This window comes from Podarcis liolepis (assembly GCF_965112155.1).
Source record: "Podarcis liolepis genome assembly, chromosome: 4".
Classification (NCBI taxonomy): domain Eukaryota; kingdom Metazoa; phylum Chordata; class Lepidosauria; order Squamata; family Lacertidae; genus Podarcis; species Podarcis liolepis.
Genome location: NC_139558.1, coordinates 104,409,042 through 104,426,840, shown reverse-complemented (window position 1 = coordinate 104,426,840; position 17,799 = coordinate 104,409,042). Strand labels below are relative to the sequence as shown.

General features: G+C 46.1%; 2 protein-coding genes and 1 long non-coding RNA gene across 6 annotated transcripts in view; 1 reads left to right on the top strand and 2 right to left on the bottom strand.

Annotated features, from left to right (window-relative positions):
• Window positions 1-17,706, top strand: part of LOC310705282 (olfactory receptor 51G2-like) — a 59,959-nt gene extending 42,253 nt beyond the window's left edge. For 2 of the 4 annotated variants that reach the window (XM_083499898.1, XM_083499896.1), the window contains exon 3: window positions 16,167-17,706. In XM_083499898.1, coding sequence (XP_083356024.1) covers window positions 16,323-17,258 — 936 coding nt within the window. In that variant the 5' untranslated portion in view covers window positions 16,167-16,322 and the 3' untranslated portion in view covers window positions 17,259-17,706. Of the gene's footprint in view, window positions 1-10; window positions 3,914-11,827; window positions 13,194-16,166 lie in introns of those variants that run through there. The other 2 variants (XM_083499897.1, XM_083499895.1) reach the window with 2 other exon arrangements.
• The window catches only part of LOC310705796 (olfactory receptor 52P1-like), a gene marked incomplete at its 3' end in the record, with an annotated part of 141,753 nt that overhangs the window by 39,299 nt on the left and 84,655 nt on the right, over window positions 1-17,799 (bottom strand). The gene's annotated exons all lie outside the window — the stretch shown is intronic.
• LOC310705492 overlaps window positions 1-17,799 on the bottom strand; it is a 110,864-nt gene that overhangs the window by 74,808 nt on the left and 18,257 nt on the right. The gene's annotated exons all lie outside the window — the stretch shown is intronic.

Below are 17,799 nucleotides of genomic sequence, written 5' to 3'. Positions count from 1 at the left end.
TTTCTTGCAGAGGCCATCCAGATGCCTAGGGAAAGCTTGCAAGCTGGACCTGAGTGCAGCAGCCCCAATAACCAGCATGGCCAATGGTCACAGATGATGGGAGTTGTAGTCCAGCACCGCCTTGAGGGTCCTTACGGGTCTATGGTGTTTCTCATCAATGGTTCCACCCTTAGCCCATGTGACCTTTAGTTGATATTCCTGAATTGCAGGGGATTGGACTAGATTCCCTTTGAGGTCCCTTCCAACTCTGTGATTCTGCAACCTGTTTGTGGTCCCATCCGTCAATGAATCTGCAACATTCTCTCACCCACTGTTGGGTGGATGCTCTAGGTCAGGTTGTTTGTGGACCAGATGAGTCACCAGAGGAACTTGGACCCCTATCGATTGCAAGGCAGCCGAGCTCCAAATGGTTAATGTTTTCTTGGTGTCAGCCCTCCTCATCTCCCAGCCGGGCTACTGGATGTCACTGGAAGTGACAGATGGCAAGAAACAAAGAGGCTGGCTCTGCCTAGTCTGGATGAATAAAAGGGGCTTCTTCTCCCACCACCATGCCATTCTCTCCTCTCCCCCCAACAGGAGTCTGTAGCAAGGCACAAGTGAGAAGGGCTTCTATTGGAAAGTGGTTATTGGAAAACTGCTACAATGAGATTTATGGAAACTCAGTCGGGGGATTCGAGGAAGTTGCTTAACAATGAAAATTAAATTGGGCTTCAAACAGTTAGGTGTTTATATGTTTGTTTGTTTGTTTGTTTGTTTTCTTTTTAATATTGTAATGTTTTTTCTTTTATGTGTGTTTGTTGTAAATTATGAAAACCAATAAAAAAATGGGGGGGGGGGGAGAAGGGCTTCTATGAGCAATGGAGGTTCCCTTGTAAATTTAACCACAGGTGAGGGAGGGGATGGGCAGCTGCCTAGGATGGGTTGAGCCCAGAACTGAAGGCTCCCATGTCTCACCACATATAAGGCATCTTGGGTAGATGCAACGCCCTGGGATCTCAGGTTGCAGCTGCTCCTCCTGCCGTTGTTTCTAAACAGTGAAATGTATATGGCTAGACTGGGAGAAGAAGCGATTCACCTACAAAGGAACCACAGCAAAAGGAGAAATGGAACACGGGAAGAAGCCTTCTACTGACTCAGACCATCGAGTTCAATGTTTTCTACAGTGATTGGCAGCCAAACTCCCGCATTTCAGGCAAGGGACATTCCAACCAGCCATCAGGGATTCAACCTTCTGCATTGAAATCGGGTGCTCTATCACTAAGCTACAGGTGCCTTTCCCGTCTACAAAGCCTCCCTCTTCTTAATCTTTCCTGTCTGTGGGGACATTGCACTAGGGTAGTAGTCAGAGACTGTCTCAGACAGTGAATGGAAAAGGTAGTGTATTTTTCGCTCTATAACACACACCCGACCATAACACACACGTAGTTTTTAGAGGAGGAAAATCCGTAGGCATGCCACCCATAGGCATCCCCTCCATAACACGCACAGACATTTCCCCTTACTTTCTAGGAGGAAAAAAGTGAGTGTTATGGTGCAAAAAATACGGTAAGTTTGAGGGGGTGGAGAAGATTCAGAGGGAAGCCCTGGCTGGGAGTGGAGGGGGACACTCTCAAATTCATAATATTGTTACACGCCGCCCCATCTCCACAAGAGTGAGATTCCAGACATTGCATGCCCACCTATTAGGGTCTGTGTTCCCTTTTGGGACAATGAGGCCCAGTGGAGAATGTGGTGTCTTTATGATACATGGTTTTATTTACACATACATGCAACCTGCACCTAGATGGAGAGATTGCAGAGCCATCCTATGAAGGTCTGGTTTCCCCCATAAGGGCAGCATTGGAATCAAAGGACAGCAAAAAGCCACCCTCTGTGTCTTTTGGTTTCAGCTTGTCATTTCCAGCTCACTTGAAGTGCTGCCCCTCCTTCTCCTTCTCTACTGAGCTACCTCGCTACTGACTGACTCCAAAGACCTCCCCCAGGCTACATCATCCAAAGGTGAAACCCCAAACCTAGACTTTGCCTCTGCCCACTGGCACCCAGCAGAGAAGGAGTCCCACTCCCCCTTGCCAGGCAGTCTTGCCCTCCAATGGTTTTCTTGATGGGCCATCACTGGCCTTTGTCCCCTGCTAATGGCCCACCCAGCTAGCTCCACAGAGCTGGTTTGCCTTGTTAGCATACCTAAATTCAGGGGGGTTCTGTGTTTGGCAAAGTTTAATCAACAGCAGTCACAAAATCAAAAGACACCTGCTTCTTGGGAGAAAAGCAATGGCAAACCTAGACAGCATCTTAAAAAGCAGAGCCATGGTTTTCCCAGTAGTGATGTATGGAAGTGAGAGCTGGACCATAAGGACGGCTGATCGCTGAAGAATTGATGCTTTTGAATTATGGTGCTGGAGGAGACTCTTGAGAGTCCCATGGACTGCAAGAAGATCAAACCGATCCATTCTGAAGGAAATCAGCCCTGAGTGATCACTGGAAGGACAGATCGTGAAGCTGAGGCTCCAAGACTTTGGCCACCTCATGAGAAGAGAAGACTCCCTGGAGAAGACCCTGATGTTGGGAAAGATGGAGGGCACAAGGAGAAGGGGACGACAGAGGACGAGATTGTTGGACAGTGTTCTCGAAGCTATAAACATGAGTCTGACCAAACTGTGGGAGGCAGTGGAAGACAGGAATGCCTGGTGTGCTCTGGTCCATGGGGTCACGAAGAGTCAGACACCACTAAACAACAACGACAACCCTTGATTGGTGGGGTATAAATAAAGTTACTACTACTACTACTAAATCCAGGAATCATGGGGAGGACCTGGCACCCAGGAATTTAGGGGAATCTAGCCCCCCACAAACTCATAACAATATTCTGCTGGAGATGTTTTGCTTGAGCTTTGCATTACAGAATCAAAAGTTTTGCAGGATTTTTATTGTGGGCACCACCTGGAATGAACAGATCCATGTTCCCTGACCCCCCAGATGAATGCATTTTGTAAGACTGCCATACTCTGAATGTTCTTTACTTGCTCAGAATTCAGGGAAGCAGGTTTCGCTCCTTTGTTGTCAGTTTGCATCATGATTAGCAATGGGTGATCAAGCTCTGAAACTCTAGGGGCCATAAAAGGAATGAAGCCTCCCCCCACATTTCCCAGGACTCTGGTGGTGCTTCTTATGTTCTGATCTGGCAGTGTTTGCCACCTTCATTCATAGGAGGGCTGGAAGCACCAGAAGGAAGGTGCCAGCTGGGTGGACCCAACTGATTAGCACAAAGGAGTGTATGATATAATTGGAGTGACAGGGACTTTGCTCAAAGGGAGCCATTGAGATTAGGGTTGGGTTTCTCCTGCCTGCACGAGGGAGTGGTAATCTTCAAAAATGTGTCACCCGAAAACAATGAGGAGGATTTGGGGCCCTGGCTTTCGAAGTCCTGAGGGCAACTCCAGGCCCTGGTGTCTGCACTACAGATGCAAGTGAGCTGCCAGTTCCCTGGAACCCTCAGCACCTCACAGAATTAATCCGGTTAGTCATTCTGCTTCCGTGCATCTTTTCCTGCAAGCTCCCGCAGCTGTTTCATAGGCTAATGTGAGACTGTCCTTGTGTTTCTCTCTGATAATCTGACCTGAAAACACAGGAGGCTGGCTTGCTTCTCAGGGAAAAGGATCCCTGATGAGGAGGGATGAATGCCCATTCTGAACATGCTCCCTTAGGATGGAGAAGTTCCCAAGGAGTTCAGAGGAACTTATTTCCTGGTGAGGATGCTTCGGGTGCTGCTGGTCTTAATCTTGCCCAACAAAATAGCAGCAGGATGAACGGAAAGGTTCAGAGCAATCAAGCCGTTTCCCTTCTCTACCTCTATTTCTAAGTATCTGGAAGCTGCAGTTAGCAGAGAATTGCTGACAGGTGGGAGGCCTTGTCAGAGGTAGGTGACTTCAATGTACTCTTTTTGGTGCCTACCGAAAACATTCTTCTTTAGGCAAGCCTGTCCAGAAATGTAGATTGTTGATGTGTGCTTTATTCTGTTTTTAGGTTATTGTTAGTTTTATTGATCAGGTTATAGTTTCATTGGTCCCGGTTCGGTAGTGCTTAAATTTTATGCAATGCCTAAATAAGAAACGAATCCGTTCTATGATTCTACATGCTTTGCCCTGGGAAGGAACAAGAGGCACCAGCTGCTTTTCCTTGGCGCCATTTGGGTTTGTACATAACCACCTTCCCCAGCCTGCCCACTCTGCCGGCTTTGGTGTTTTGGACTACGGCTCCATTGGGGCTCCAGGGTGGGGAAAGAAGGTGCAAATTCCTTCCCTGCCACCCAGCCCACAGCCTGGCACGTGCAGCTACAGCACTGCTCTGGAGTGTATTATTTGTTCAATAAAATATATTTATTTCACATCTGGGAAGCCTTTTGCATTCATCATCACTTGTTATGGAGAGGGAGCAGGCAGAGCTGCATCAGCAAATCTCTTCCTGCACAGCCGGATTGCTGGCAACCTCCCTTAAAGAATGTAAGAGCCTTCATTTGAGGAAGCTGGGTTTGTTTAGCCTGGAAAAGAGACTGAGAGGTGTTATGATAACCATCCTATCTATCCCTGGGATAGCTCAGTCAGTAGAGCATGAGACTCTCAGGGTTGTGGGTTTGAGCCCCATGTTGGGGAGGAAAGATTCCTGTATCGCAGGGGGTTGGATTAGATGAGCCTTGGAGTCCCTTCCAATGCTACAGTTCTAGGATTCTGGGGAAGCGCAGCACAGCAGCAGGAGCAAATGGCAGCAAACAGCCGTTGCCCAAGAAGAGAGAGTGTGGCATGGCATTGCACAGTCATGTAGCTGAGCGTTCTGCTGGGTGAATGTTCCCTGAATAAATAGTAATGGGGAGGGCACAAAATGCAAGAGTGAGTTGTTAGTTAAAAAGCTTTCCCACCTCCCCCTCTTTTTTCCAGGAATGAGGCACTGGAATTATTCCAGGGAACGGAAGGCAGAACAGTTCCTTCTTCCCACTGTAGGGCATGAAATTAAAAGGAACTGCAAACTGTGAAGCAGCCAAAGTGAAGAGCAAGGCAGGTGCAGTGTGAGACGAAGGGAAATTATTTAGAGTTTTGAAACAATGCTTCCCTTCCCTTCTGTATAATGCTTGTCAGGTGATTCAAACGCAAAGCAAAAGATGGAATACAGAGCCCAGTCTACATCACATGCTCCTGATGCTTCTCTTCTTCAAAAAGAACCCAAGGCAGAGGTTGTCTTAGGTTCGCGTGACCATTGTGGCTGTACTGGTCATTGCTGCAGAGGGTGCCACAACAATGCTGTACGATGGAGTGCAAAAGGCAGGGGCAGCGGGGAAATTTTTTAGTGTTGCACAGGTTGCCAATTAAATCTGAGAGGCCAAAGTCTGCCACTGTCCAATGCGTGGCTGCATAGATTCTTCCTTGCTGGCCCAGTTCGGATTTAATCTGCAGCTGCAAAAGAAGAATCTCTAAATAGATAAATCACCCAGCTTGAATTTGGCACTTTTTGAATTTGTGCAACAACAATAAAAAGTGCGCTTAACCAGGCGCTCAACAATTTGTATTGATTTTTACACAGGGTTTACTCTCTCTTCTGTTATTGCTTTGTTCTGCATTAGGCAGCAAGAGTTATTCTGGCTAAGAGAAGGTTGGATAGTGATCTGTTAAGAAAATGGTGTGGTTAGCTTTGGCTAGGCAAATGACAACAGTTGTGGCCACAAGAATCCACAGCCAGGGGCATTTGAGAAACATTTGCATTTTAGTCTCACTCTTAGGTGCTTGCAGATAATGGTGATGATCAGGGATCCTAGGGAGAAGACGTGCATTTCCAAGAAGAGCTTTTTGGACTGCAGACACATTGAAACCACCTGATTTATTATTAACTATTTTAAGATTTTGCAATTTGGCAACACCCATTTAGTGCAGCAAAGTATAAGTAAGTGGCATTACAAGTAAAACATAAAAGGGGGGGGGGCTTGAGAAGAAAGAAAGAAATGACAAATTGAGAGAGCATAAACTTTGGGATTAGTATTGAAAGGAGAGATTGTCGCGTATTCCACGCGGCGTTTTCAGCGAAACACTAAGAGTTCCAGGTTTTTCAGTGCAGTCCTTTTTAATGTGAGCTATATACAGGTATTTATAAAAGAAACAGTCCATACAGAGTACTTACAAACGAATACTCTCCACCACAGCACCACCACACTACAGCACAACCACCACACCCCCTGTTAAACAGGCTTTCCTTTTTAAAACAGGTGATAGCCAATTACACTAATCACACTCCTGCTGAGTCACTCTGACCCAGCAGAGTATTGCATCATCCTGTTGAAGCCTGCAGACTTATCCAGTATCCTGCGAATCCCAACACTCCTCCTTAAGTCAAAGGCTTGAGACCCAATAATTCTCTTAAGTCTCGAAATTTAGGAGCATCCAAACATTTTGTATACAAATCTGCCACATTACATTTTGTGTTACAGTGCTGTACCTTTAACACATTTCTTTCCAAAGCATTTTTCACATTTCCGTATCTTATCGCAATATGTTTACTTTTGCTTTTAAAGTTCTGTTGGTTGGCAAGCTGTTGTGCAGCCATGTTGTCACTTAGCACAGTGATTGGCATTTCAGAAGGTATTCCAAGCTCTTTTGTTAGGCAAGCAAACCACTCTATTTGTGATACACATTCACTTATGGCTGAGTACTCTGCTTCATAAGTACTTGTGGCAACAAATGTTTGTTTCTGGGATTTCCACTGAACCAGGGCATTTCCAATATATATGGCATAGCCAGTGGTAGACTTTCCATTTTCTCTGTCCCCCCAGCTGGCATCAGCGTATGCATACACTTGCTGATCATGTCCTGTATCCAGCACCAGTTTGTAATCTTTTGTGCCTTTCAGATACCTTAGGATTCTTTTAAGTGCTACCCAATCTCTCTGAGCCGGGTCTGCACTTCTTTGGCTTAACATGTGCACTGCCAATGTTATGTCGGGTCTTGTCCAACAACTTAAATATAACAGAGAACCCAACAGAGAATGAAACGCTGTTGCATTCTCACATTTTTGCCCTTCTGGTTCATTTTTGTACTGGGTAGTTATGGGAGTGTCAACCTCATTTGCCCTCTCCATTCCATAGATCTTCAGTAACTTTTCGATTTTTTCCTTCTGACTCAGAGAGTAAACGCCCTCTTCATTTCTCTGAACCTCTACTCCTAAGTAATTCTTAATCTCTCCCAAATACTTCAGTTTGTATTTGTTACCTAGGCTGTTTATAAACCAAGACACTTGCTTTTGTGCAGTTGTTATTAGACAGATATCATCAACATACAAAAGTAAATAACAAACACTTCCTTGCACCATTGCTGAATATAAACAGGAATCAGCCAGGCTTTGTTTGAATCCCATCTTTTTCAAAGTTGTGTCTATGCATTCATGCCATAGACGTGCACTTTGGTGTAAACCGTATAGTGCCCTTTGCAGTTTTAACACCATGCTGTCTTTTTCTAGCTCATAACCTGGTATTTGCTGTAAATACACCTCGGCGTCAATAGGAGCATTTAAATATGCTGAGGCAACATCAAAATGATTAACTTTTAACCCTCTCAGACTTGCCATTGCTAAAACTGATTTTACTGTTTCAGCCTTTGCTGTTGGGGCAAACACTTCATCATAATGTATCATTTTCCTCTGTGTAAAGCCCCGTGCAACCAACCTGGCTTTCCTCTGACAACTACCATCAGCCAGCTTTTTCACTTTAAAAACCCACTTACAGCTTATGGGCTTTTTACCTTTAGGCAATTCTGTAGGTACAAACACATTGTTGTTTAGCAGAGAGTTATACTCTGCCTGCATTGCCTTTAACCACGCCTCTTTCTCTAGAGTAGGTAACTCTTGCACTTCTTCAAAGTTTTCTGGTTCAGTTACACAAACCTGGTTTATGGTGGCTGGGAACCCATAACGGTCTGGAGGTTGACCTTTATTACTTCTTGCAGACCTCCTTGGTTCATTAATCTCACCCCCTGGGCTACCTTCAGGACTGCTTTTGGGGTGGATTGACTCTGGAGATCTACCTCCTCCTGTCCCTGTTGCACTTTCTTCTCTCCCCTGCTCCATGCTAGCAGCTGGAGAAAAATGCTCAACCTTTACTTCCTCCCTTTCAGTTTCTCTGGGAGAGCTGCCAATTCTTAGCTTTGTTTTAACTGCCTTATCAGGTATGCTCGGCAGTAAAACTTTTTCTGGCAGCAGGTTTGCATGTATCTTGGGCCAATTTCTTTGCTCATTAAAGCTGGCTGATCTACTATAACTCAAAAGGTTTTTATCATCTTCAAACCTGTAGGCTTTCGTACCACTTTCATACCCAAGAAATAGCAACTGCTGTGCCCTTTTCCCGCCTTTTCTTCGGTTTTTCACAGGTATGTCAACCCACGCCTTTGTCCCAAAGATTCTTAAATGTTGCAAACTGGGACTTTTGTTATAGAGAATTTTATAGGGTATGTCATCTAGTACCCTTGACCACAAGCGATTCCCAATATAATTCGCAGTCTTAATACTTTCAGCCCAGTACTTAATTGGAAGATTTGCATCTGCTAACAATGCTTTCATTTGTGTCTGCAAGACACCTCCTCTACGCTCTGCTACTCCGTTCTCCTGAGGCGTGGCCACATTAGTAAGCCTATGTTTAATCCCTTGGGCACGCAACCAGTTTCTTAGGGAGCTTGCCATAAACTCCCCTCCCCTGTCTGATTGAATAGAGGACACCTTTTCACCAAGTTGCCTTTCTACCCTTCTTACCCAGAACTTCAAGGTTTGGGCAACGTCAGACTTTTGCTTTAATGGATAGACCCAGCCAAATCTAGAAAAATCATCCACTAGGATTAAACAATACTTGTTGTGGGAGACACTAGGTGGAAAAGGACCAGTTACATCTGCATGAATCAACTCCAGTGGTTTTTTGGTTTCTCTCTGGCTTGCTCTTGCTACTGGGCAAGCCCTGCTTTTAACCTCCTTGCAGATATTACAGTCTAAGTAATTATCACAACTTTTTATGTTTTTCATCCCCCCACACAACTCCAATGTTTTGTTTAGCACCTTATAGCTAGCATGAGCCAGACACCTGTGCAGGAGATGAATACACATATCATGGGTTGGGACATTTTGCACATTCGCAACCTTAGATTCACACTGCAGTACATACATATTAGTTCTAAGGCTAGCATTTGCCAACACTGCCCCATTTTGCTTTATCTGGCACTGGTCTCCCACAAAATTTACTTCAAAGCCTGCTTTTGCCAAATCGGGAATGCTCAGGAGATTGTTTTGCAAACTAGGCACACACAACACATTCCTGAATGTGTGTCCCAGCTGTGGGAACACAACCTCCCCCTCACAAACCACATTAGCTTTCTGGCCCGTAGCAAGACTTACATGTTTTTTGTTTGAAGCCCTAGCATCAATTAGCAATCCTTTTCTTTTACAAAAGGTTTGAGAAGCTCCACTGTCCAAAACCCACAGTTCTTCATTTTCTTGACCATCTGCAGACACCCAAGCAGTAGACTCTCTCTGCTGCCTCTTGTGCTTCCGCTGTTTTTGTTGTTTTCTTGGACAGTCCCACAGCAGATGTCCACTGGACTTGCAGCAAAAACACCTTTTTACTTTGTTGACCACCGGCTGGTCTGCAGCAGCTCCTCCTGGCTGTTTCTCCGGCTCCCGACACCTCTGCTCTTCCCGGCTGTTGTTCCCTCTGGGATGCTCCAACAGCTGGGCTGAGGTCATCTTTCGCTCTGCACGCCTGTCCTCCTCTGCATACAACCGTCCGGTCACGTATTCCAGAGTCAGCTTATCAGTCTCTACAGACTCGAGGGAGTTGACCAGCATATCATAGCTGTCATCAAGGGAACTCAGGACTATAAAGACTTTGTCCTCTTCCCCCACAGGCCTCCCTCTTAAGGCTAGCTCCTGGAAACAGCCTGTTAGGAATTTTAGGTGGTTTACCAGGGAGTCCCCCGGTTTCTTCCGACACCGGTACAGTCTCCTGGTCAGTGTTATCAGTGAGCCAGCTGTCTCTCGCACATGGACAGCCTTGAGCGCATTCCACGCCTCACTTGCCGTCACCTTATCAGCTACGTAGACTAGCTGGCTGTCGTCCACTCCAAGGATGATCGTAGCCAAAGCTTTCTCATCCTTTTCATCCTCCTCAGGGGGCTGCGGTGGCTCTTCCACCACTTTCCACAGGCCCTCACGCTTGAGGAAGTGTTGCATGCGGACCGACCAGGTGCTGTAGTTCGTGGCCGTCAGCTTCTCCAGCAACACGCCAGTTCTGGACTGCTCCATCCCTGCAGCTCACCTCCAGCACCCACGGCTAGATAACTGCCACCTGTACTCTTGCGCAGCGGAAGCGTGCTGGGCCCATAACCCTGTCGCGTATTCCACGCGGCGTTTTCAGCGAAACACTAAGAGTTCCAGGTTTTTCAGTGCAGTCCTTTTTAATGTGAGCTATATACAGGTATTTATAAAAGAAACAGTCCATACAGAGTACTTACAAACGAATACTCTCCACCACAGCACCACCACACTACAGCACAACCACCACACCCCCTGTTAAACAGGCTTTCCTTTTTAAAACAGGTGATAGCCAATTACACTAATCACACTCCTGCTGAGTCACTCTGACCCAGCAGAGTATTGCATCATCCTGTTGAAGCCTGCAGACTTATCCAGTATCCTGCGAATCCCAACAGAGATATCATCAAATACACCATCACTCCAAAAAGTCAGTCCCATGGAGTATAATGGGACTTGCTCCCCAATAACTGCACAGGGATGATGTTCCAAATCTTCTTACTTCCATCAACTGCATGGGAGAGTCACAACCCAACTGATGCTTCAATTCAATGTGCAGTTATTACACTGGCTATACATTCCGTATGTTAGTTACCAATGACATAAATCAATCTACTATTGATTATGGTCTACCAACTATTAAAGAAAGTACGAAATCAGATCCCGAATGCTATAATACCATCTCTGTTTAGTGAAGATCAAAATTTAATTCCATGCAAAATAATTGAGAATGAATGTCCACATCATCTTCATGATCGATTTACATAAGGTAGAAACAAAAAACCCCCAAACAGGACAGCAAATGTGAGTTTAATTATGTAAGTATTAATAATTATATTACCTGTCATTAAGTGCTTAATTTTCTCATGCACTTCATCCTCTTGAGCATGCAATGTATTGACCTAGTCACTTAGATGATTTTTTTTTATAGTGAGTGACTAATAAATCAAATAAAAAATAACAATAAGAATTTTGGAATGAAAAAAGAGATTTGCATAATCCACAATTGGAGGTAGCAAACGCTTCTGAATCCCACTTGCTGGGCGGGAGTTGCTCTTGTGCCTGAGTCCTGCTTGTGCGTTTCCCACTGAGACATCTGGTCGGCCACTGGCCTGATCCTGCAGGCTCTTCTCATGTTCTTATTTGCAGTCTTAGTCTCATTCCTTTTGCACAGCTTTGCATTGGGTGGTCTTGATGAGGCACCTCAAACTCAGTCACCTGAATTGTCGTTTGTTGCAACCAACATTGCCCAGCTGAGACAAAGCGCAGCTCACTGACTCCTGAGAAACCTTAGAAATGTGATTTGAGCAGGGAGGTGGTGGCGATGCTGCTGCATTGGCCGTGTGTTACTGCTTTTGCAAGACATGTATTGTGCACAGACATTGTACTTTTGTGGTTAAAATTCTCCATGTAAAAGCAAAAGTGATAACTTGTGTGATGACTTTAAGAATAATCATTCAAATGCACAATTGCTTCACTTCTTGTTTCTTGCATCCTTTTCTAGAGAATGGAGCTGCTAGACCCTCCATCAACGATGAGTAATCACACCATTCTTCACCATCCTAATAATACTGCCCTCCCTGGGCTTCTCTTTCTCCTGATGGGTTTTCCTGGACTGGAATCCACCCCATATTGGCTGGCTTTGCCCGTGGGCACAGCCTACCTGCTGTCCGTTCTTGGGAATGGGGCCGTCCTCTTTGTCATAATCACGGAAACAGCCCTCCATTCCCCCATGTACATCTTCCTTGGCCTGCTAGCTGCCTGTGACTTGGGCTTGGCCACAGCCCTCCTGCCCACAATGCTCCGGGTCTTCCTCCTTGGATCAAGGGAGATCAGTCTGGACGCTTGCCTCTCCCAGCTCTTCTTCATCCACACGTTCTCCATCATGGAGTCCTCTGTGCTCTTGGCCATGGCCTTTGACCGCTTTGTGGCCATCTGCTACCCTTTGAGGTACACCTCCATTTTGACCAGCTCCAGGCTGGTCCACATTGGCTTGGCCATTGGCCTCCGGGGTGTGGCCTTGCATGTGCCAATCCCCTTTCTTCTCAAGAGGCTGACTTACTGCCACCATATTAACGCCCTTTCTCACTCATACTGCCTGCACCCGGATGTGATGAAGCTGGCCTGCCACAAGTCCAGCAGGGATGGCATCTACGGGCTCTTAGTGGTCTTCTCCACTATGGGTCTGGACCCACTGCTCATTGTCTTGTCTTACATCTGGATCTTGAAGACCGTTGTGGCCATCACCTCTCTGGATGAGCGCCACAAAGCTCTCAACACCTGTGCCTGCCACATCTCCGTGGTCCTGCTGTTCTACACCCCCATGTTGGCATTGTCCTTGATCAGCCGCCTCAAGCTCCACACCCCGCCCTTCCTCCACATTCTGTTGTCCTACATCCACTTCCTGGCCCCACCTTTGCTCAACCCCGTGCTCTACTGTGTCAAAATGAAAGAGGTGCGCCAAAGGATATCTGCAAAACTCTTTTTGGCCCAAAGGGTCCATTGGGAAGGCTGAAGACCCTTGTCCACCTGCCCTGCTGCAGAATCAGAAGGGAGGCCAGCTCCATGAGGGCTCCATTGCCCTTCCCAATAGTTCAAATCTCCCATCTCAACTTACTCCCCTTTTTGTATCTGCTCCCAGCCTAAAACAATGCACATTCCATTTGGCCATGCCTTCAGCACACAATAGCAAAACAACATCCTTGAGAGCAAGTTCCATCTTCTGCCAGGTGAAATCTCTATGTAAAATGAACACAGGCTTGCAAATTTGTGCCATAGAATTTGCCTTTTCTTTACACAGAAGCAATCCATGTCCAGTAAGGAAATGGAAGGTCTTGTTTCAGTGCTAATAAAGTTTTTAATCAATTTTCTACTGTTTGTGAAATTGCTGCAATCACAAAAAGCTGTATAGCTCCATATAGCAAGTCCAACAAATTTAACATGGGATAAAAATTTCATTGACCAGAGTCCACTTCAAATGCATTGTATGTGGTGGACTTTAGTCCACAAAAGTTTCTGCCCTGATAAGTCGGTTAGTCTTGAAGGTGCCGCAAAACCCTGTCACCTGTCCCACCCTCTAAACCAAAATTTGGACCACTGACCACAGTGTGGTCCCATACTCAGCTCCAGCACCCCCTACCCTACCCTATAAAAAGCATTATTCAGAATAGGGGTTTGCACAACCCACCAAGGAAAATAGAGGCACAGTAAAATTCAAAACAGTAACCATTATTGCACACTTATTCAAAATCTAATTAAAACTAGTTAGTTTAATGAATTAATTAGTTTAATTAATTCAACAAAATTGATGAGCTTGATCAGTGATTTTTTTTCAAAGTCTGATAGGCGTTCTCACCTCTAGTGCCCTCTTGCCTCTTGACACCCCCACCCCACCCAGGGTGCAGTTCCACCCACTTTGGGAAGCATTACTTTAAATGGTGCCTCTGGCACTAAGTGCAGATCCATCTCCCAGCAGAATCAGCAGAGGGAGGCAATTACAAGCAGGTACCTGCTGGGAGGCTCAAAGCTGGCAGAGCTTCCTCCTTCCCGCAGGGACAAAAGGCCTCAGAGGTGTCAGCCTGGGAAGAACCATAAAGGCCATTTGATTGCTCTGTGGACTACAGGCTCTGCAACACAATCACTCTCTCACTCATGATTTCTAGGGTTCTGGAGCCCCCAGGACCTGTCTTCTAGATAGATTAGGGTGTGCTGGACCACCTAGTTTTCAGGGTATGAATGCATGCTTCTATGTGGGAAGAGGTCTGATGGGGCAGCAAACCAGCAAATGAGCCATTGGTTCTTCCATGCCTTCCAGCCATTTTCTCCATAATGGTACCACATTCAGGACAGATACAAGAAACAGTTTCTTCTTGCAGCACATTGTTAAACCATGGAACTCGCTCCCAAAGGAGGCAGTGATGGCCACCAGTGTGGATGGCTTTAAAAGAAGATTGAACAAATTCATGGAGGAGGAGAGGACGACCGAGGGTTACTAGCCAGGATGGCTCTGCTCCGCCTGCATAGTCATAGACAGTGATGCTTCTGGAAACTACAGGTGGGGAGAAAGTGCTCTTGTGTTTGAATCTTGTGGCATCTAGTTGCCCACTGTGGTGGCCCATTGGCCTGATCCGGCAGGTGCTTTTTACGTTCTAGTATGATTTGACACTGATATCTACAGCACTAGTCCAGAGTGTGATCTGGTTCCTGCACAGAGACTTTGGTCTGCATCAGATGCAGGTAGTTGGGGGAAGAAGCCAGAGTTGAACAAGCAAAGAGTGGGATGGAGAAAGGAAGGTGAGGTGAAGCGAGGAGGGCTAAGGTGGTCCAGAAAGTTGTGAAGAGGAGCTGGGTCTTGAAAAGGTACTTGAAAGAGGAAAGTGATGGAGCCATCTGCAGAGAGAGGGAAGCTGGTCCAAGCAGAGAAGGGGCTGCCCTATACAGAGTCAGGTGCCAGTGGTCTCAGGCACAGGTCTCTCCCTGCTCTAGCTGCTGCTGCAGCTGCAGCTGCTGCTGCTGGGGATCTTTTGCACCTACTGCTGACCTACAGCCATGGCATTGCCAATAGAGCAACTCAAGAGCAGCTGTAGATCCGGGACAGACTACATTCTTCTTCACACAATGCAAAATCAATGTCACAGGAGGCAGCGATGGCCCCCATCATGGATGGCTTTAAAGGGGGAATTAGACAAATGCACACGAGAGCTCATACCAAGAACAAACTTAGTTGGCCTCTAAGGTGCTACTAGACATTTATTTTATATAAATATATACGGTATATTCTACAGAAGGTAGTTAGGATATCAATGGGTATCCATCACAATGGCTGTGTTACAATCCTAGAACTGTAGAGTTGGTACCCTTGCTATCGTAAGGCTTTTTCCGGATTTTGAATTCTTTCTGCCCACCTTGCGTATTCACTTACAACATTTCACAACTTTAAATGCCTACCCAGATGATTAGAAAGTTGAGTTATTTTTTTAATCTGTTTTGATTTTTACCTTTTGTTTGTTTTAATGTAGGGCTGTATTTTTTTCCCCTCTTGCTTTTACTGTTCTGTTTTCGCTTTGAGGTTTTGTCTTGTTTTATTTTACAAATGGATAAATTTGTGAAATAAAATCAATAAATTATTTGAGGACTTGGTTGCACAACTATCCAGCCTCTACCTTTGGGAAGGGAGGCAGGCAGCAAGAAGAGAGAGGGCGAGAGATGGCATTTCTGGGTGCTGGAGAGAGCTTTGGGGAAAGATAAGATCTCTAGAGGGCATTCACTTAGGGTGCTGAGGAACTCCTACCTCCTCTTTGCCGCCCCTCAAAAGTCACTTGCACAACTCCTCTTTCTTCTACAATGAGCCCAATTCTGGCTTCTAGACAGTTGAATAGGATTTTGTACTGGCATTTGGAAGTAGACAGTACTCTTTTCTATCCACGACAAAATTGAAATATGCCCTGCAAAAAGAAAACTCTCACTGTAGTCGCATTATTTGAACCATACAATAAGATTGTCTTCCATAAACACGGTTTTAACATCTAGCCCAACTTCCTGCAATGCAGGAATCACAGCTAAAGAATCTCTGACAGATGGCTATCCAGCCTCACCCTGCCTTCTTTCATACAACCAGTCCATGAGATTCCTCTGGCTGTCGGCTTCCTCTGCCTTAGCCTCCCTGTTGCCCCTTGTAGAATTCAACAGGGAGGATGAAGAAGATGGGGACAAAAGTAGAATGAGTTGGCTCTGCCTGTTGTTGGCTCTGACAACACCCACTTCCCTAAGCCCTACCAGCCCCCACAGCTTTCAGGCAGCTGTGCTATCGAGTTACTACCATTTTTCTGCCTTTTTCCTCTCAGGAGTCCCATCTCCAGAAGACAGGAAAGGACAAAAAGTTGTAAGGAACTCCTTGGATATTCTTCATGCCCTAACCAATGTTGGTTGGTAGTAGGACACCTTTTCCTTACTTGCACCCAAGAGGCTGATGCTCCTGGAGGAACCCACCAGACCACATCATGGATCTCCAAAACAGCACCAAGACCAAGCCACCAGTGGTCTGGCTTACTGGATTCCCTGGCATGGAGTCCAGCCACATCTGGATTTCCATCCCATTCTGCTCCATGTACATCATTTCCATCTTGGGAAATGCCATTATTCTGTTCATTATCAAAACAGACCAAAGCCTCCATGAGCCCATGTACATTTTCCTCTCCATGCTGGCCATGACAGACCTAGGCTTATCCCTCTCCACCATGCCTACCATCCTGGGCATCTTTTGGTTCAACGCCAGAAGAGTCAGCCTGGATGCCTGTTTCACTCAGCTGTTCTTCATCCACTCGCTGTCCTTCATAGAATCCTCCATTCTCTTGGCCATGGCTTTTGACCGCCTCGTGGCTATCCAGAACCCTCTGAGATATGCCTCCATCTTAACTGTGCCAAGGATAAGCAAGATGGGGCTGGCCTTCGTGTTCAGAGGTGTGGCCCTGATTTTCCCACTGCCCTTCCTTCTCAGGAGGCATCAGTACTGTCGGGCCAATGTCCTCTTCCACTCTTTCTGTCTGCACCAAGAGGTGATGAAGCTGGCCTGCTCAGACATCACAGTCAACAGCATCTACGGGATGTTCGTCATTGTCTCCACGGTGGGCGTGGACTCACTCCTGATCCTGCTGTCTTACATCATGATCCTCAAGACGGTCCTGAGCATTGCCTCGCGGGAGGAGCGCCTCAAGGCCCTCAACACTTGCGTCTCCCACATCTGCGCCGTCTTGCTCTTCTACATGCCCATGATTGGCTTGTCTGTGATTCACAGGTTTGGGAAGGATTCTCCTCTCCTCATCCGCATTTTCATGGGGTATGTTTACCTGCTGGTGCCACCCCTAATGAACCCAGTTGTGTACAGTGTGAAAACAAAGCAGATTCGGGCCAGGATAATCCAGATATTCTCCAAGTGAAGGACCAGCTCCTCATTCTTAGAACCTGTTCTGCTTTTCTGAAATTTGCTGGCAAAGGGGTGGTGGTGGGGAGCCACTCTGCAACAGTTTCAGTGGTGATAGTTGGGAACTCTGGGTCAGATGAGGACAGCTGTGGCCCAGCAAAGCTCATCTTATGTTCCTGGTGAGGTCGTGATCCATGTCCTGGGTAGATGGAGAGAGCAGCAGGTGTCTAAGATTTAAAAAGACCTCCCAAAGTGTCTTACAAAGACCACTGATAAGGCAGTCCCTGTCCCAAGGCTTTAGAATCTAAAATACCCATTTATTTCTCGGGAGTAGGGTTATAGGTTTGGTTTGGTTTTATTATTATATTTTGTGTTCTCATTTTGTATTTTAATGTGAAGCGCCCTGTGATCTTTGGATGAGGGGTGGTGTACAAATTTAATAAATAAAAAATAAATTTCTACCCAATTCCTTGTTAAGTTTGGTGCACCTGCAGCAGCACAACCAGACACCTTCATCTGCCCCACCTGCAACATAACATGTCCCTCCTGAATCAGTC